This window comes from Euphorbia lathyris, chromosome 2 (genome assembly GCF_963576675.1).
Source record: "Euphorbia lathyris chromosome 2, ddEupLath1.1, whole genome shotgun sequence".
Lineage (NCBI taxonomy): Eukaryota > Viridiplantae > Streptophyta > Magnoliopsida > Malpighiales > Euphorbiaceae > Euphorbia > Euphorbia lathyris.
This window is the reverse complement of record NC_088911.1, coordinates 16,021,091-16,034,285: the sequence shown is the minus strand read 5'-3', so window position 1 is coordinate 16,034,285 and position 13,195 is coordinate 16,021,091. Positions and strand designations below refer to the sequence as shown.

Genomic DNA, 13,195 nt, shown 5'->3' with positions numbered 1-13,195 from the left:
CGAAACATTCTCTCCTATTGCTATGTCCAAATCAATCAGAATCATGCTTGCAATTGCCGCTCATTTTGATTATGAGATTTGGCAAATGGATGTGAAAACAGCTTTCCTAAATGGAAATCTGCTTGAGGATGTATACATGATGCAGCCTGAAGGTTTCATATCAAAGGATGCAAATAAAGTTTGCAAACTTCAGAGATCCATTTATGGACTCAAGCAAGCATCTAGAAGCTGGAATAAGCGTTTTGACGAAACCATAAAACAATTTGGTTTCGAACAAAATTGCGAAGAAGCTTGCATTTACAAGAAAGCAAGTGGGAGCTCTATAGCATTTCTCATACTATATGTGGACGATATACTGTTAATGGGAAATGACATTGCTCTATTACAATCGGTGAAAGTTTGGTTATCTGGTAACTTCTCAATGAAAGACCTTGGTGAAGCAGCCTATATACTTGGTATAAAGATCTACAGAGATAGATCGCGTAGACTGCTTGGTCTTTCACAGGCTACATACATTGAAAAGGTGCTAAATCGGTTTAGCATGCTTGAATCGAAACAAGGTAACTTACCCATAGTACATGTAGTAAAGTTAAACAATCATCAATGTCCTAAAACTGATGATGACAAACGACGCATGGCTGTAGTCCCGTACGCCAGCACGATCGGTTCGATTATGTATGCTATGCTATGCACTAGACCTGACGTAGCGTTCGCGTTATCTGTAACAAGTCGTTACCAAGGGAATCCGGGAGACGAGCATTGGATTGTCGTCAATAACATTCTTAAGTACTTGAGAAGGACTAAAGATATGTTCCTAGTGTACGGAGAAGGAGATCTGAAAATACAAGGATTTTCAGACGCTAGTCATCTCACAGATGAGAATGATTTTAAATCCCAATCAGGATACCTGTTTATCCTAAATGGGGGCGCGGTCAGTTGGAAAAGTTCCAAGCAGGGAAGCGTAGCTTTCTCTACGACCGAGTCAGAGTACATCGCTGCTGCGGAAGCGGCAAAGGAAGCAGTTTGGATTAGAAAGTTCATTACAGAACTAGGTGTGGTGCCTGACATTGTCAATCCCATTACTCTGTACTGTGATAACAATGGAGCCATTGCGCAAGCAAAGGAACCACGGTCTCATAATGCATCCAAGCACTACCTGAAGCGATACCACATCATAAGAGAGATTGTGGCTAGAGGAGATGTGAGAATAGAAAGAGTACCTACAGAGGACAACGTTGCAGATCTGTTGACAAAGCCTTTAACCCAGAAAGTACATGATCGTCATTTAACTTCTACTGGGATAAGTTTTAGAAACAATTGGCTTTAGTCCAAGTGGGAGTATGTTGGGGTTTAGTGTCCTATAGTCAATTGTTGCGGGATACAAACTTATTGTAAATGAATTGTTCTTTATATCATTTGTTTTAATGAGATATATGTTTTATAACTATATAAAGGCAATCCCTTTTAAGCACTGAATAAAGTCTAATAAAAGGAAATCCGTAAGTTTGTTTAAAGTGATTATAAAGTGTTCATACAAGCATGAAGTGAGACAAAACTTTATAATAAACTAATAAACTTAAAACCACCCCAAGTCAAGTGATATGTTTAGGATTGATATATCACGGTTGAGACTTGTATGTAACAATGTCTTCTATCCGACAGAAAGCTGATCTCACAAGCTTCATATATATAGATATCTGGACAGTTACATAGATCCGGTGAAACGTTGTTCATTAGGATTGGGGATCCGATTTGAGATAACAGGATGGGTAGATTCATCCTTGTCAACTGTTCATCTCATTGGTATTACTAGGTATAACTAATCCTCAGACTCAAAAGAATGTTAATTTGTCATCCTGAATTACTGAATGTGAGACTTTGATCCTGCGGTCCCACGATCCTTAACAGAGATGACTCTGGGGTGTGAACTGCAAAGGTTGGGTGTCACAGGAAGTAATGTCAGGGTAGTTATACATTGGATTGAGCATTTATCACTCCCGATTAATGGGAGATACATCCAAGGATCGCTTGTGGAAGACTCGACTCTAAACCCTTGCAAGGTGATAGCTTAAGAGTAGAAATACAGATTTCACTTAACCTATCTTTTTGAGTTGACTCGGCCAAGAATAAGTAAAGCGAACGTCTCGTTATATGTGACTTGACATTACCCATAGTCATAAGATTCAGTTCAAGGATGTAGTTGATAAAGGATCGTATTATACCGTAACTAATACGGAAGGGTTAACGACAGAATCAACCTGTCTTCTTAACGGACTCTGGGGGAATGATTACAGACTTGCCAATAACATACTCAGTACATCATTCCGTTATGCAAGGATTAAATATAATTCTTGAAGAAATTAATTTAATAGTTGCATACGGCCAGAACTAGTAAGAACCTAATGGATCACACATAAGACTTGGAACCAAAAGAGAGATGGATATGATTAATAGATGGAAGCCCAATTGAGCCCAGTAAGGCCCAAATATATGGAGGGGGGCGAAATTTGTATATAGAGATAAGGAATTGATTTTATTCCATTAATCCTAATTTGATTAGGATTATGAATTAAATTAATTAAGAGATAATTAAATTAGGAGTTTTAATTGGATTAATATACTCCTATTATTATCCAATTAGGTTATTTATTATTATCCTAAATATATTAGATATATAGTGAGATAATAATTAGGAATCCTTTTCCGAATTGGATTCCTATTAAGTAACCTATTCCTATCTAACCAGGGTTTAGATTCAAGCAACTATATATACCCCCTCCCATGTGAATTTCGACCAAGCCTCTAACCTCCCCCTATAGTGATTTTCGAAATTACTAATTAGAGAGAGAAAAAGGATTCCCATCCCCTAGTTCGTGGACAAGAATTCATATGGCATTCCATCGATTGATTAATCTTATTCATCCCTCTTTCTCTTTGATCTTGTGTTGGTTAATTAGAGGCAATCTATTTTGGTTGCATCTCATAAGGGTTGATTTCATCTTAACCTCTCCGTGTTAAACTTTGTGGTTGGAATCTCGGAGAAGAATTGTGGGCGCTTCTTTAACAACGGTAGATTGTTCATCGAAAGGTATTCCTTCTTATCCCTCTTTATATGAAATAATGATTAACGGATCCTATGGTTAAAAGGAAATAGGCTAAAATTTTTATATTTCCGCTGCTATACCTTAGCCCTAATTTCCTTCAATACCCTCGTCTACTTCCGGAGATTGTTGCACCCGGACCGACTGTTTATACTCGCTCGAACAGTGAGATTGTAAGTTATTTTTGGTTTTTCTTTACTGATCTACTAATGTGAAATGATATTTACTGAAGTGTGAAGTGATATTAACTCTGTTTTTTGTTCCTTACTTTTGACAGTGGGTTAGTCGATTAGCTGGCTGGGGTGAATCTGTGTTGGATCATATGAGTCATCTGGACGAGGATGTTTCGATTGTATATAGGCAGTCGTTAGAGCAGATTATGGGTGCTTGGCATTTGGCCAAGTGAGTTATGACTGTATTTCGAAGTATTTTAGTACTATTATGACTGAATTTGGTATTTTGATATTATCGTTTTTTTGTGGTACGCTTTGTTATTATTGCAAATTTAAAAATACATTACCACGACATAAACTGAACAAATACATGACAACGACATAAACTGAAAAAATACATTACAACGACATAAACGGAAAAAAAAATACATTAGTCACTATCTTCTTCGTACTCGTCAATGTTTGGTGAAGATGTCGCTGGTACACCTGACTGTATTGCAAGGTATATCTCTTTCTCCTCTGCAATATTCGTCTCATATTCCACAGGAAAAATGTTCCATGGAGCATTTCCTCTATTTCTTGGCCAAGCTCGTCCTGGAAGGTAATCGTTTTTTGAAGCGCTGATACTATGTAGTACTCGAACCTCTAATTTATAGTGATCCCAATTTTGCACGATCGAGTAAGGATAAGTTCGATGAACCTCATGAGAAATTTCAGACTCTGTCCATCTTAAAAAGATGATGGAGTTGAAATTTTTTCTAGGGATAATTCCCCTCTGATTATCACGCAGTAGTCTGGCGAACATAGCTTTCCAGTCATCAATAGGCATAAACCACTTCAGAAATGTTTGAATATGACTAGGAATATTTCCTTCATTCAAACTGTTCAACCATTCCTCTAGAGCGAATTCAAAAGGTATGTAATACATATAACATAAGAACCATAGCATGTGTAGTGAGTATATTGGAAACTCACCAGCAGACGGAAGCTTGAAGCAAAACATAAATGGAGTTTCAGGATGGAACATTGCTGGACTCACAAATGTCTCTCCATATACACGGATTGCATAGTATTGGTAATCAAGCATCTTCGCCATGCAATCAGACTTAATCAAAGTTGACACTATGCTTTTCTCGGGAGGAAAATTAGGGAACACATTGGTAAAATCAGATGAAGCCATTGATAGTTGAGAGTTTTCGTTGAAATGAATTTAAAGAGTAAATGTGGATAACTGAAGTAGAAAAATTGTTTAATTTTATAGATGGAAAATATAGCCGTTGGAATATATCCGTTTGAATATAGCCGTTGGAATATAGCCGTTGGAATATATTACAGAACCACACAGAATTCATCACAATTCACCTGTAACATTACAGAATTCATCACAATTCACCTGTAACATTACAGAACAACATAGAATTAATCAGAATTCACATGCAACATTACAGAACCACACAGAATTCATCACAATTCACCTGTAACATTACAGAACCATACAGAACCACACAGAATTCATCACAATTCACCTGTAACATTACAGAACAACACAAAATTAATCAGAATTGACCTGTAACATTACAGAACCACATAGAATTCATCAGAATTGACCTGTAACATTACAGAACCACACAGAACCACACATAATTCATCACAATTCACCTGTAACATTACAGAACAACACAGAATTCATCACAATTGACCTGTAACATTACAGAACCACACAGAATTCATCACAATTCACCTGTAACATTACAGAACAACACAGAATTAATCAGAATTCACATGCAACATTACAGAACCACACAGAATTCATCACAATTCACCTGTAACATTACAAAACCACACAGAATTCATCACAATTCACCTGTAACATTACAGAACCACACAGAATTCATCACAATTCACCTGTAACATTACAGAACAACACAGAATTAATCAAAATTCACATGCAACATTACAGAACCACACAGAATTCATCATAATTCACCTGTAACATTACAGAACCATACAGAACCACACAGAATTCATCACAATTCACCTGTAACATTACAGAACAACACAGAATTAATCAGAATTGACATGTAACATTACAGAACCACACAAAATTCATCACAATTGACCTGTAACATTACAGAACCATACAGAACCACACAGAATTCATCACAATTCCCCTCTGATTACATTGTAGCAACCGGCCACAAGTCATCCCAAACGAGCATCCAATAATCCGGCGTACAACTTGCACCGTCCCAACTTACCCTACGAATAGCTGCATCAACAGTATCAACAAACACTCTTTGATACAGACAACGGTTAGCAATTACTTCATTTCGAATGTGATGCCTAACTGTCTGCCACGCTTCTTCGCTACCAAAAATGTAAGTTGCTACCGTACGGAAACCGCAATTTCCATCACCTACAACGTCGTAGTATGATTCGACATATGGTTTAATTATGCCAACTATTTTATCGGAATGTACGAAGTCAGAACCATAATACGTTTTTCCATCTGCATTCATGTATATTAGTGTAAATGAACTCTATATTGCAAAACATTTATAAAAAAAAAGTTAGGTTTATCAGATAAACATTACCTGATGAGGCACCATTATGTACCGAGGATGACGAGCTAATTCTGCCACTTCTACCACGACTCCTAGATGAACTAGTAGAACGATCCCGTCCACGACGAGTTTCATTGTATTCCAAGAACTCGGCATACGTTTTGTGGATTTGCTCACCTTAGGTCGCCCTCGCACGTGAATTTTGACATCGAGTTCGGTGTACTGAGCTTGATCAGGGTGTAGTTGATCATGGATAAACATTGAAATATTACGCATTAAGGATGGGTCGCCTTTAGAGACCTGGTCCACTAAGGACTGAAAATATCGCTGATCCTCGTTCAGATCATTACGCCCGTCATTTTCATCAGTGTGACCATGATTGATTAAAAGTGTTCTCCAAAACACGTGAACACTCTCAGTACTGATCATTTATTCCAGATCACAAGCTCATTTCAGCTCACATGCACATGGTATCTGATGCGATGTTCTCAATACACAACCGCAACGCACGTACACTTCATGGCTCAACCCTCTCATGCGCTCTAACTCTTCATTCAGCAACTGCAGACAGTAGTGAGAGACTTTGAATACAAGTTGGCTTAATGGGCATCCGGCGAAAGTGACTACTTGACGAAGCCGGGACTGCTCAAGCATGTACCTGATACGAAGACAAAATTATTATTAGTTAGTGAAATGATACAACCATAAATGCAAATTCCTAAATTGCAGTAGAAGAAATTGCAAATACCTTATATTGGTTGCTTGTGATTCAATCTGCTTGTGAACCTTCTGCCATACCGTGTCAAGGGAGCCAGTTGCCGTATTGAGCCATTGCTTTAGACTAGCATGTTCGCTCTCCACTCGACAAGTAGTTGTGTTGCCAAAATGTAGGAACTCCTTTGTCCAAGCAACAACAAACTTCTCCTTATGCACCAACCACGTTTCCTCAAGATACGAGATAATATTTTTGTACCTGCTCATCTTATCCTTCATCATCATAAGATTGGTCTCGTACTCCTCAATGGTTAATGATTGTAATATTGTTCTCCATCTGCCATTCTTGAATTTAGAGGCAAGGCCTTTATCTCCCAAAATTCTATACACACGATCTTCCACATCCTTATTTATATGCCAAGTGCATAGCAAGTGCGCTGCTTGTGGAAAAACTTCTTGGATCGGCTTTAATAACCCAAGCTCCCTGTCACTAACAACAACGGTCGGGTTAAGATCATCCCCAATCAAAATCTCCAGCCTTTGCAAAATCCAACGATAGCTCCCTTCGGTCTCGTCTTTAACAATAGCATACGCTATCTTGAAGTTATTATTGCATGGCGTCATCCCCACAATCTCAACAAACGGCATTTTGTACTTGTTTGTTTTGTACGTTGAATCAATGCCGATGTACCAGTGGTAAGTCCTGAACATATCAACTGACTCTGGATGTGCCATGAACACATGCGTTATCACACCTGAATCAGCCTGTGTGTAATTGACATATTTGTTCTCCACAGCAATATGGTAGAATTGACTAGCCAGGTCTCTACCTTCAAACCCGTCCCTCCTCATTTTGTCCCTGTAATTATATATGTGTTTAATTACTGAGTTGTCCTCTAGGTGTTTTTCTTTAACTGCTGCTAAAATAGCACAAGGCTTTGCTTGAGCTGAAGTCATATCACGCACAATTTGTTTAGATGCGATACTGAGTCCGCTCATTTGCCGACTTCCCTCTGGATACATACGCATTGTATGGTTATGCATTCCAGTTAACCCAGCCTTAGCATGTATCCCCTATCTAGAAAGGTCTGCATGTTGATAGGCTTTAATCTGAAATTTACAGCGGCACGCTTTAGTTTTACTTTCCTAATTGCAGGATCTTCATCAATTTTCACAACACCTCTATATCGTTCACCCCGTGAACATCGCAACAGCTTCTGTTTTCCCCCATGTTTGTGCGAATATATTACAATCTCAAACCCATTTTGAATAGCTATCTTTTTTGCCCAATCAATAGCATCCTGACTTGAGGGAAAAACGGTATCCGTTATGAAACGCGAACTATACTCAATGTTATCGGGGTTCCAATCTTCTATCGGTACCTGAATATACGAAAATTTGACATTAAAATTAAAAAAAATACTTCGGGACTATTTCTCCCGTGCAAAAATAGTTCGGGGCAATTTCTGCCCAATTTTGCCTGAACGGGCAGGCTGCCCGTTTCACCATAGGTGGAAACGGGCAGCGCGTACTGCCCGTTCCGTAGGTGGAACGGGCAGCGCGTACCACCCGTTCCATGGGTGGAGCGGGTGGCGCATACCACCCGTTCCGTAGGCCGAACGGGTAGTTCATCCGTTCGGCCTACGGAACGAGTGGTATGCGCCACCCGCCCAGGAAAAAACCAAAAAAAAAAAAATTTCGTAAATACCTAAATAACGTTTTTAATAATCGTAATATTACCTCGTGTTCGAACTCATTATCTTCGGGAATGCTTTGATCCATTTTTGTAAAATCCGGGCTTTGTGCTCGGGAGAGAAAAGTAGAGAGAGTTTTTAAGGTTTTGGGAAAAAAAAATGAGAAGGGCAATATGGTCAAAAGGGTGCGGTGAACCGGAATTTAGGGGCGGTATATAGCAATACCCATTATGTAATAACATTTTAAGATGCATGAAATACATGTTCCGCATTTAACTTACTTTTTTTTGCAACTGAGTGATCAATTGATTACATTTTATGCAAGTTCAGAGGGCTAACTGCACATTTTATGCAAATTGAGAGGCTATCAATTCTCAAGATAATTGGCAAAGTTGCTTATGAACTGCAGCTTCGCGAGGTTGCAATATTCATCTTATTTTTCATGTGCTAGGGTATTGTCACGTATGCAAGACATAAAAAGTTGGAGGACTAGTTATAATATTTACTTAAAGTGTTATATTCGTCATGTTAATGTGCAATTGGTTATATTATCTTTTCTTTATTGAGTTTATAAGCCAAACGGCTTACACACAACCGTACTATTTACATATGAATTTGTAACTGTTGTACGTTTATTTGATTTATTATTGATGAATGATAATATAACACATATAAAGAGTGGAGCTAACGAGATTAATGACTATGTAGAGTATAATTATAGTTAATGATAAAATTAATCAGGGATGACAATTTCTGATTTCGTGTCAAACTCATGTTCTCATATATGATTTAGATAATAGAAAAATCATTTTCATATCAATCATGCCGTTTAAGTCGGATTGTTTATATAAATCGTATTGTTGTGTCAAAAATTACCACCTCTATTAGAGATATAATTGTATTCTTTATGACATTAGGGATAAAATTATTTTTACCTACCAACCTTAAGAATATTTATACACTTTATCACTTTATTTAATTATTTTATATTGGTCCATAGGCAAATAATGACTATATATTCTCTTGTATATCTATATTTATTAACTATTCTGAGTGACTTCTTTTAAGATACTACTGACGAAACATTTAAAATACAAAAGTATTTCTCAAAAGTGAAATAAAAAAATAAATCAATAAATCTTTAAACTATATTCTTTTACAAGAGTTATTTTGCTCAAGTTATAAGTTCCACATTATAACAATTGCAGATTTTCTTTTCTTTTCTTTACAGCAATCATTTTCCAATAAAATACATATATATACATACACATAGGCAGAGGCGGGAAACAGCCCAAAGTTTAGGGAGCATGGTAGTGCCTTAGCCGCCTACACCACCCCATGGTAGAGTGGTTTTAAGGCTGCCTCTGCTGGTTTTCAGCCACCCTCTCCGTCACTAGTCAAGGTCCCAAACCTTAAGTTCTGGCCCCACGGCTGCCCGTAGGTGACACTCTCCATTACCACAGGGGATCCTATACCCGCAACACAACTTTTTATGCCGAACGAAGCATATTATGGTTCTCGCAGAGAACTAAAGAGATATTTTCATATCTATTCAACTTAAATGGGTTTACAGAAATATGAAGAACACAGAGCCCCCTCCCCCTTGAGTACAAAATGACTTCTTTATCTCTATCAGCAGCAGCAGCCTTTTACAAAACAATGAACATGTGCTTAAAAGTATTCCAAGTAAAATGTTGCTAGATTCTAACATAATAGAGTACGTATGTAATGCTTATCTTTTCCGTGCTGCCATAAAAGCTTCATCGACATATCTCCTTCTAGAACTTGAACTATCTGTTTCATATCCAAGCATTAAACTGCATTAGGATTACTAATTTGGACAGGTATAAAGTTTTAGGACTTCATAGAATAAAAAAGATGTATAAGGGCACAATGGCACGAATCTGTTCAATTCAACAACTTAAAAAATGTGTTCTTTGAAATTTATAAATATTTAGCGAGAATGACTGAACTGTAATAAATTTGTCTCATAAGTTTTACCTTCGGCTCGAAGTCAAAATCAAGAAGTACATTGCTCAACTTAATAATCCTATGAATGACAGTGGGATCACCTAAAGATGAGAATCAAATAAGAATTGAGATATACTTAAACCTCATATTATCATATGGCTTATTACCAGTTAATTAATTAGAAGCAATAGAAATTCTTCATTTCATATACTCACAATCTTTGTGTAAATACACCAATCCTTTCGCAACACCTAAAGCTATTTTCATTCTGTTTTCCCAATTGATGCTAGGTGTTTCCCCTCCTGCAATGTCGTTTTCACACTTAACAGCTTAACTTACAAACACAAACAGATGTGTTATATGACATGATTATAATGAACATATATATGCCTCATATAGCTTATAAGAAGCAGACTCATTTCATACCGAGAAGCCTTTCGCATTAAATGGTAGGATATAAGGTTTTGAAACCTCAAAATTTGTTACATATTAAGATAAGAAAAGTGTAAGCAAAGGCCAAGCCCACTGCAAAAAGGTACGTCATAGAAGGAGAATTGACTCACATATATAAAGAGCTATATAGCTCTCTAATTAAGCAATGCAGTATATCTAACAGGCACACTCATGCCCAAAACCATATGGATCGTGAAGCAAATATCAGGTAAACAAATGTCTAACTCAACCCAAGAGGTACCTCAAAGGAGGATGTGGCCTCACATACATAAGTAGCTATATAGCTCCCTAATTAAGGGACATGGAATATCTAACAAAGCTAAATTATCAGAGGGGAATAGCTCACCATATAAATGAAAGTCCAAGGTGTTGTTGGGAACAAGCTCCAAAACAAGCATTCTGATACCTGCACCAACGCAGTATCCAACCATCTTAACAAGCTCCAAAGTCCTTAATCATAACTTCGGTAGTCGAAAGTTTCCCTCGATAAACATAATAACAACAACCATCCCAGCCGAGGGAGTTGTTGTCTGAGAAATCATCAGTGGCTTTTGCTAGCTCTTGGTAAGTAAATGACTTCGTCGGAATACTACTCCTATGTAAGTGAGCTAGAGACTGAAATGAAAAACAACAGAAATCACTGTAAAACAGTATTATATCAGTTATTGAATGCGTAGAACTTTAAATTCCACTTCGGAACAGTCTAAATTGTACGAATAATATGGTTAATTATGAAAATCTAATGAAAACGAAGGTTGATTCAAAAGAAAATGTTCTCCAATTCGTTAATTAAGCAGCGAAAATCCCTATCGAAAATTGTCAAAACTGGATTGAATGAGCAGCCATTACCTGAAGCTTTGGTTGAGAGTAAGAGGTGGATGGCTTTTCCAATTGAAGCTTATTCTTTATGAAATCAAAAGAATCTAACTCCTGTTCGCCAATCCGTGGCCCTACAAAACCAGTCCGTGGCTCTTCTCTTGAAGCGCCCGTCCCCATTCCTTTATGGCATCATTTGATTCTATCTCCAGTAGGTAAACTGGCCGGCGGAGTTTTCCCGACTGACTTCGATCACAAAAATTGGATCAAGTGATTTTAGGAAGTGTAGAATATGACCTGAGAATGAAATTAGTCTGAAATCAGAAAGGAAAGGGTTAAATTACACGCATGGCCAATCTACTCTACCCGTGGCCACTCTATTTTAATTCTTAAATTATTGTTTACTAATTTAAAGATTGGTCAACGGTTAAAAAGGTTGGTCAACGCATGTTCAAAAATATAAAATTCAGTAATCATAACGTTAAGAATTGAATTTCAATCATAACATTAAAAATGGTAAACTTCAGTTGACATAAGTGTAATTGACCCGAAAGCAGGTAATAAAACTCAGCTCAGCTTTCTATTAATTTAGGCGGACTAGAGTTAGACTGGACTCGGGTTTAAAAATCAAATCCAAAAACCAATCCATATAAACCCACCTAAAACTATATACATAATTTTTAATTATAAAAAAATAAAATTTATACTTAAAATATATATATTGAATATATTTCCAATAGAGGTTTCTTAAAAAAAAATTATACCCATACTTAAAATTAATCCCGTTGTTCAAGCCCGATCTAAGGGACACGGTCCTGTGCGGGCCGGGTACACTGAGTCCGTGGACATGTCTATTTCCAATAGAAGTTTCTTAAAAAAGAATATCAAAAATTAACAAATCTTAATAAAAAATATAATATTTTTATGGGAGATCCGAGGGCGGGGCAATGACTCCGGGATCGATGAGGCGTGGGCGGCGGCGGATGATGGGAGATCCGAGGGATCTCCTTAGGGGAGGAGGCGGAGCAGCGGGATTCGGAGGGATCGGTCGAGGGATAGGAGTAGATCGGAGTGGGTGGATGGTGGGGAGGCGGATCCGGCGGTTTCGATGGGGGGTGCTAGGGGTGCGCCGGTGCCGTTGGGGGCTTCTAGGGATGCGGCGGCCGATCGGGGGCTGGAAGGTGTTGGTGCCGCGGCCGCGGCCGTGGACTCGTTTTTCGCGGAGGGATGCGCGCATGATTCCGGAGTTAGAGGGCCGCTTCCGGTGCTTGGGCCACAGGGAGTACCGGCCGTCTCTCCCCAGTAGGATGAGCATGCCGTGCGACTTTCGTTGGCCGCGCAGGCCGCGCAGGCCGCGCAGGCCGTGCTGGCCGCGCAAGCCGCACAGGCCGCGCAAGCCGCACAGACTGCGCAAGCCGCTCAAGCGGGAGTTTTCGTGGATTTGGGAGGCCCCTCCTGGAGGGATAAGTTGTTAGGGGTGTCAGAGGAGGATCCCATGATGGAGGTGGATGCTTTTGAGAATGATTCCGGGGATTTTCTCTCTGATTCCGATTCTGAGGATGGAGAGCCTGATAACCCGTTGTGTCCTAGGATCCGGCTATCCTCAGATGACAAGCGGGTCATGAGATCGAAGTGGAAATTGGCGTTAATCGTCACTGTGTTGGGAAAAAGGATCAATTTCAATTATTTTGCCCAGAGGATCCAGGCTC

The 13,195-nt window shown here is 38.6% G+C and overlaps 1 protein-coding gene across 1 annotated transcript; it reads right to left on the bottom strand.

The window, feature by feature from the left end:
- Nucleotides 1-9,357: 9,357 nt before the first annotated feature.
- On the bottom strand, nt 9,358-11,837 carry LOC136217351 (proline-rich receptor-like protein kinase PERK5). Its single transcript, XM_066003954.1, has 5 exons — nt 11,520-11,837; nt 11,017-11,285; nt 10,433-10,519; nt 10,248-10,318; nt 9,358-10,040 (listed from the first exon to the last, which is right to left on the bottom strand). Exons 2-5 carry the CDS (start codon nt 11,099-11,101, stop codon nt 9,951-9,953), a joined length of 333 nt encoding a protein of 110 aa, XP_065860026.1. The 5' UTR covers nt 11,102-11,285; nt 11,520-11,837; the 3' UTR covers nt 9,358-9,950.
- Nucleotides 11,838-13,195: the final 1,358 nt, after the last annotated feature.

Coding starts and splice junctions, on each gene's coding strand:
- LOC136217351 (XM_066003954.1), bottom strand. CDS start 11,101: ATGGTTGGATACTGCGTTGGTGCAGGTATCAGAATGCTTGTTTTGGAG. Junction 10,520..11,016: donor CTTGGACTTTCATTTATATG/GTGAGCTATTCC, acceptor ACGACATTGCAG/GAGGGGAAACACCTAGCATC. Junction 10,041..10,247: donor ATTTTGACTTCGAGCCGAAG/GTAAAACTTATG, acceptor GATATGAAACAG/ATAGTTCAAGTTCTAGAAGG.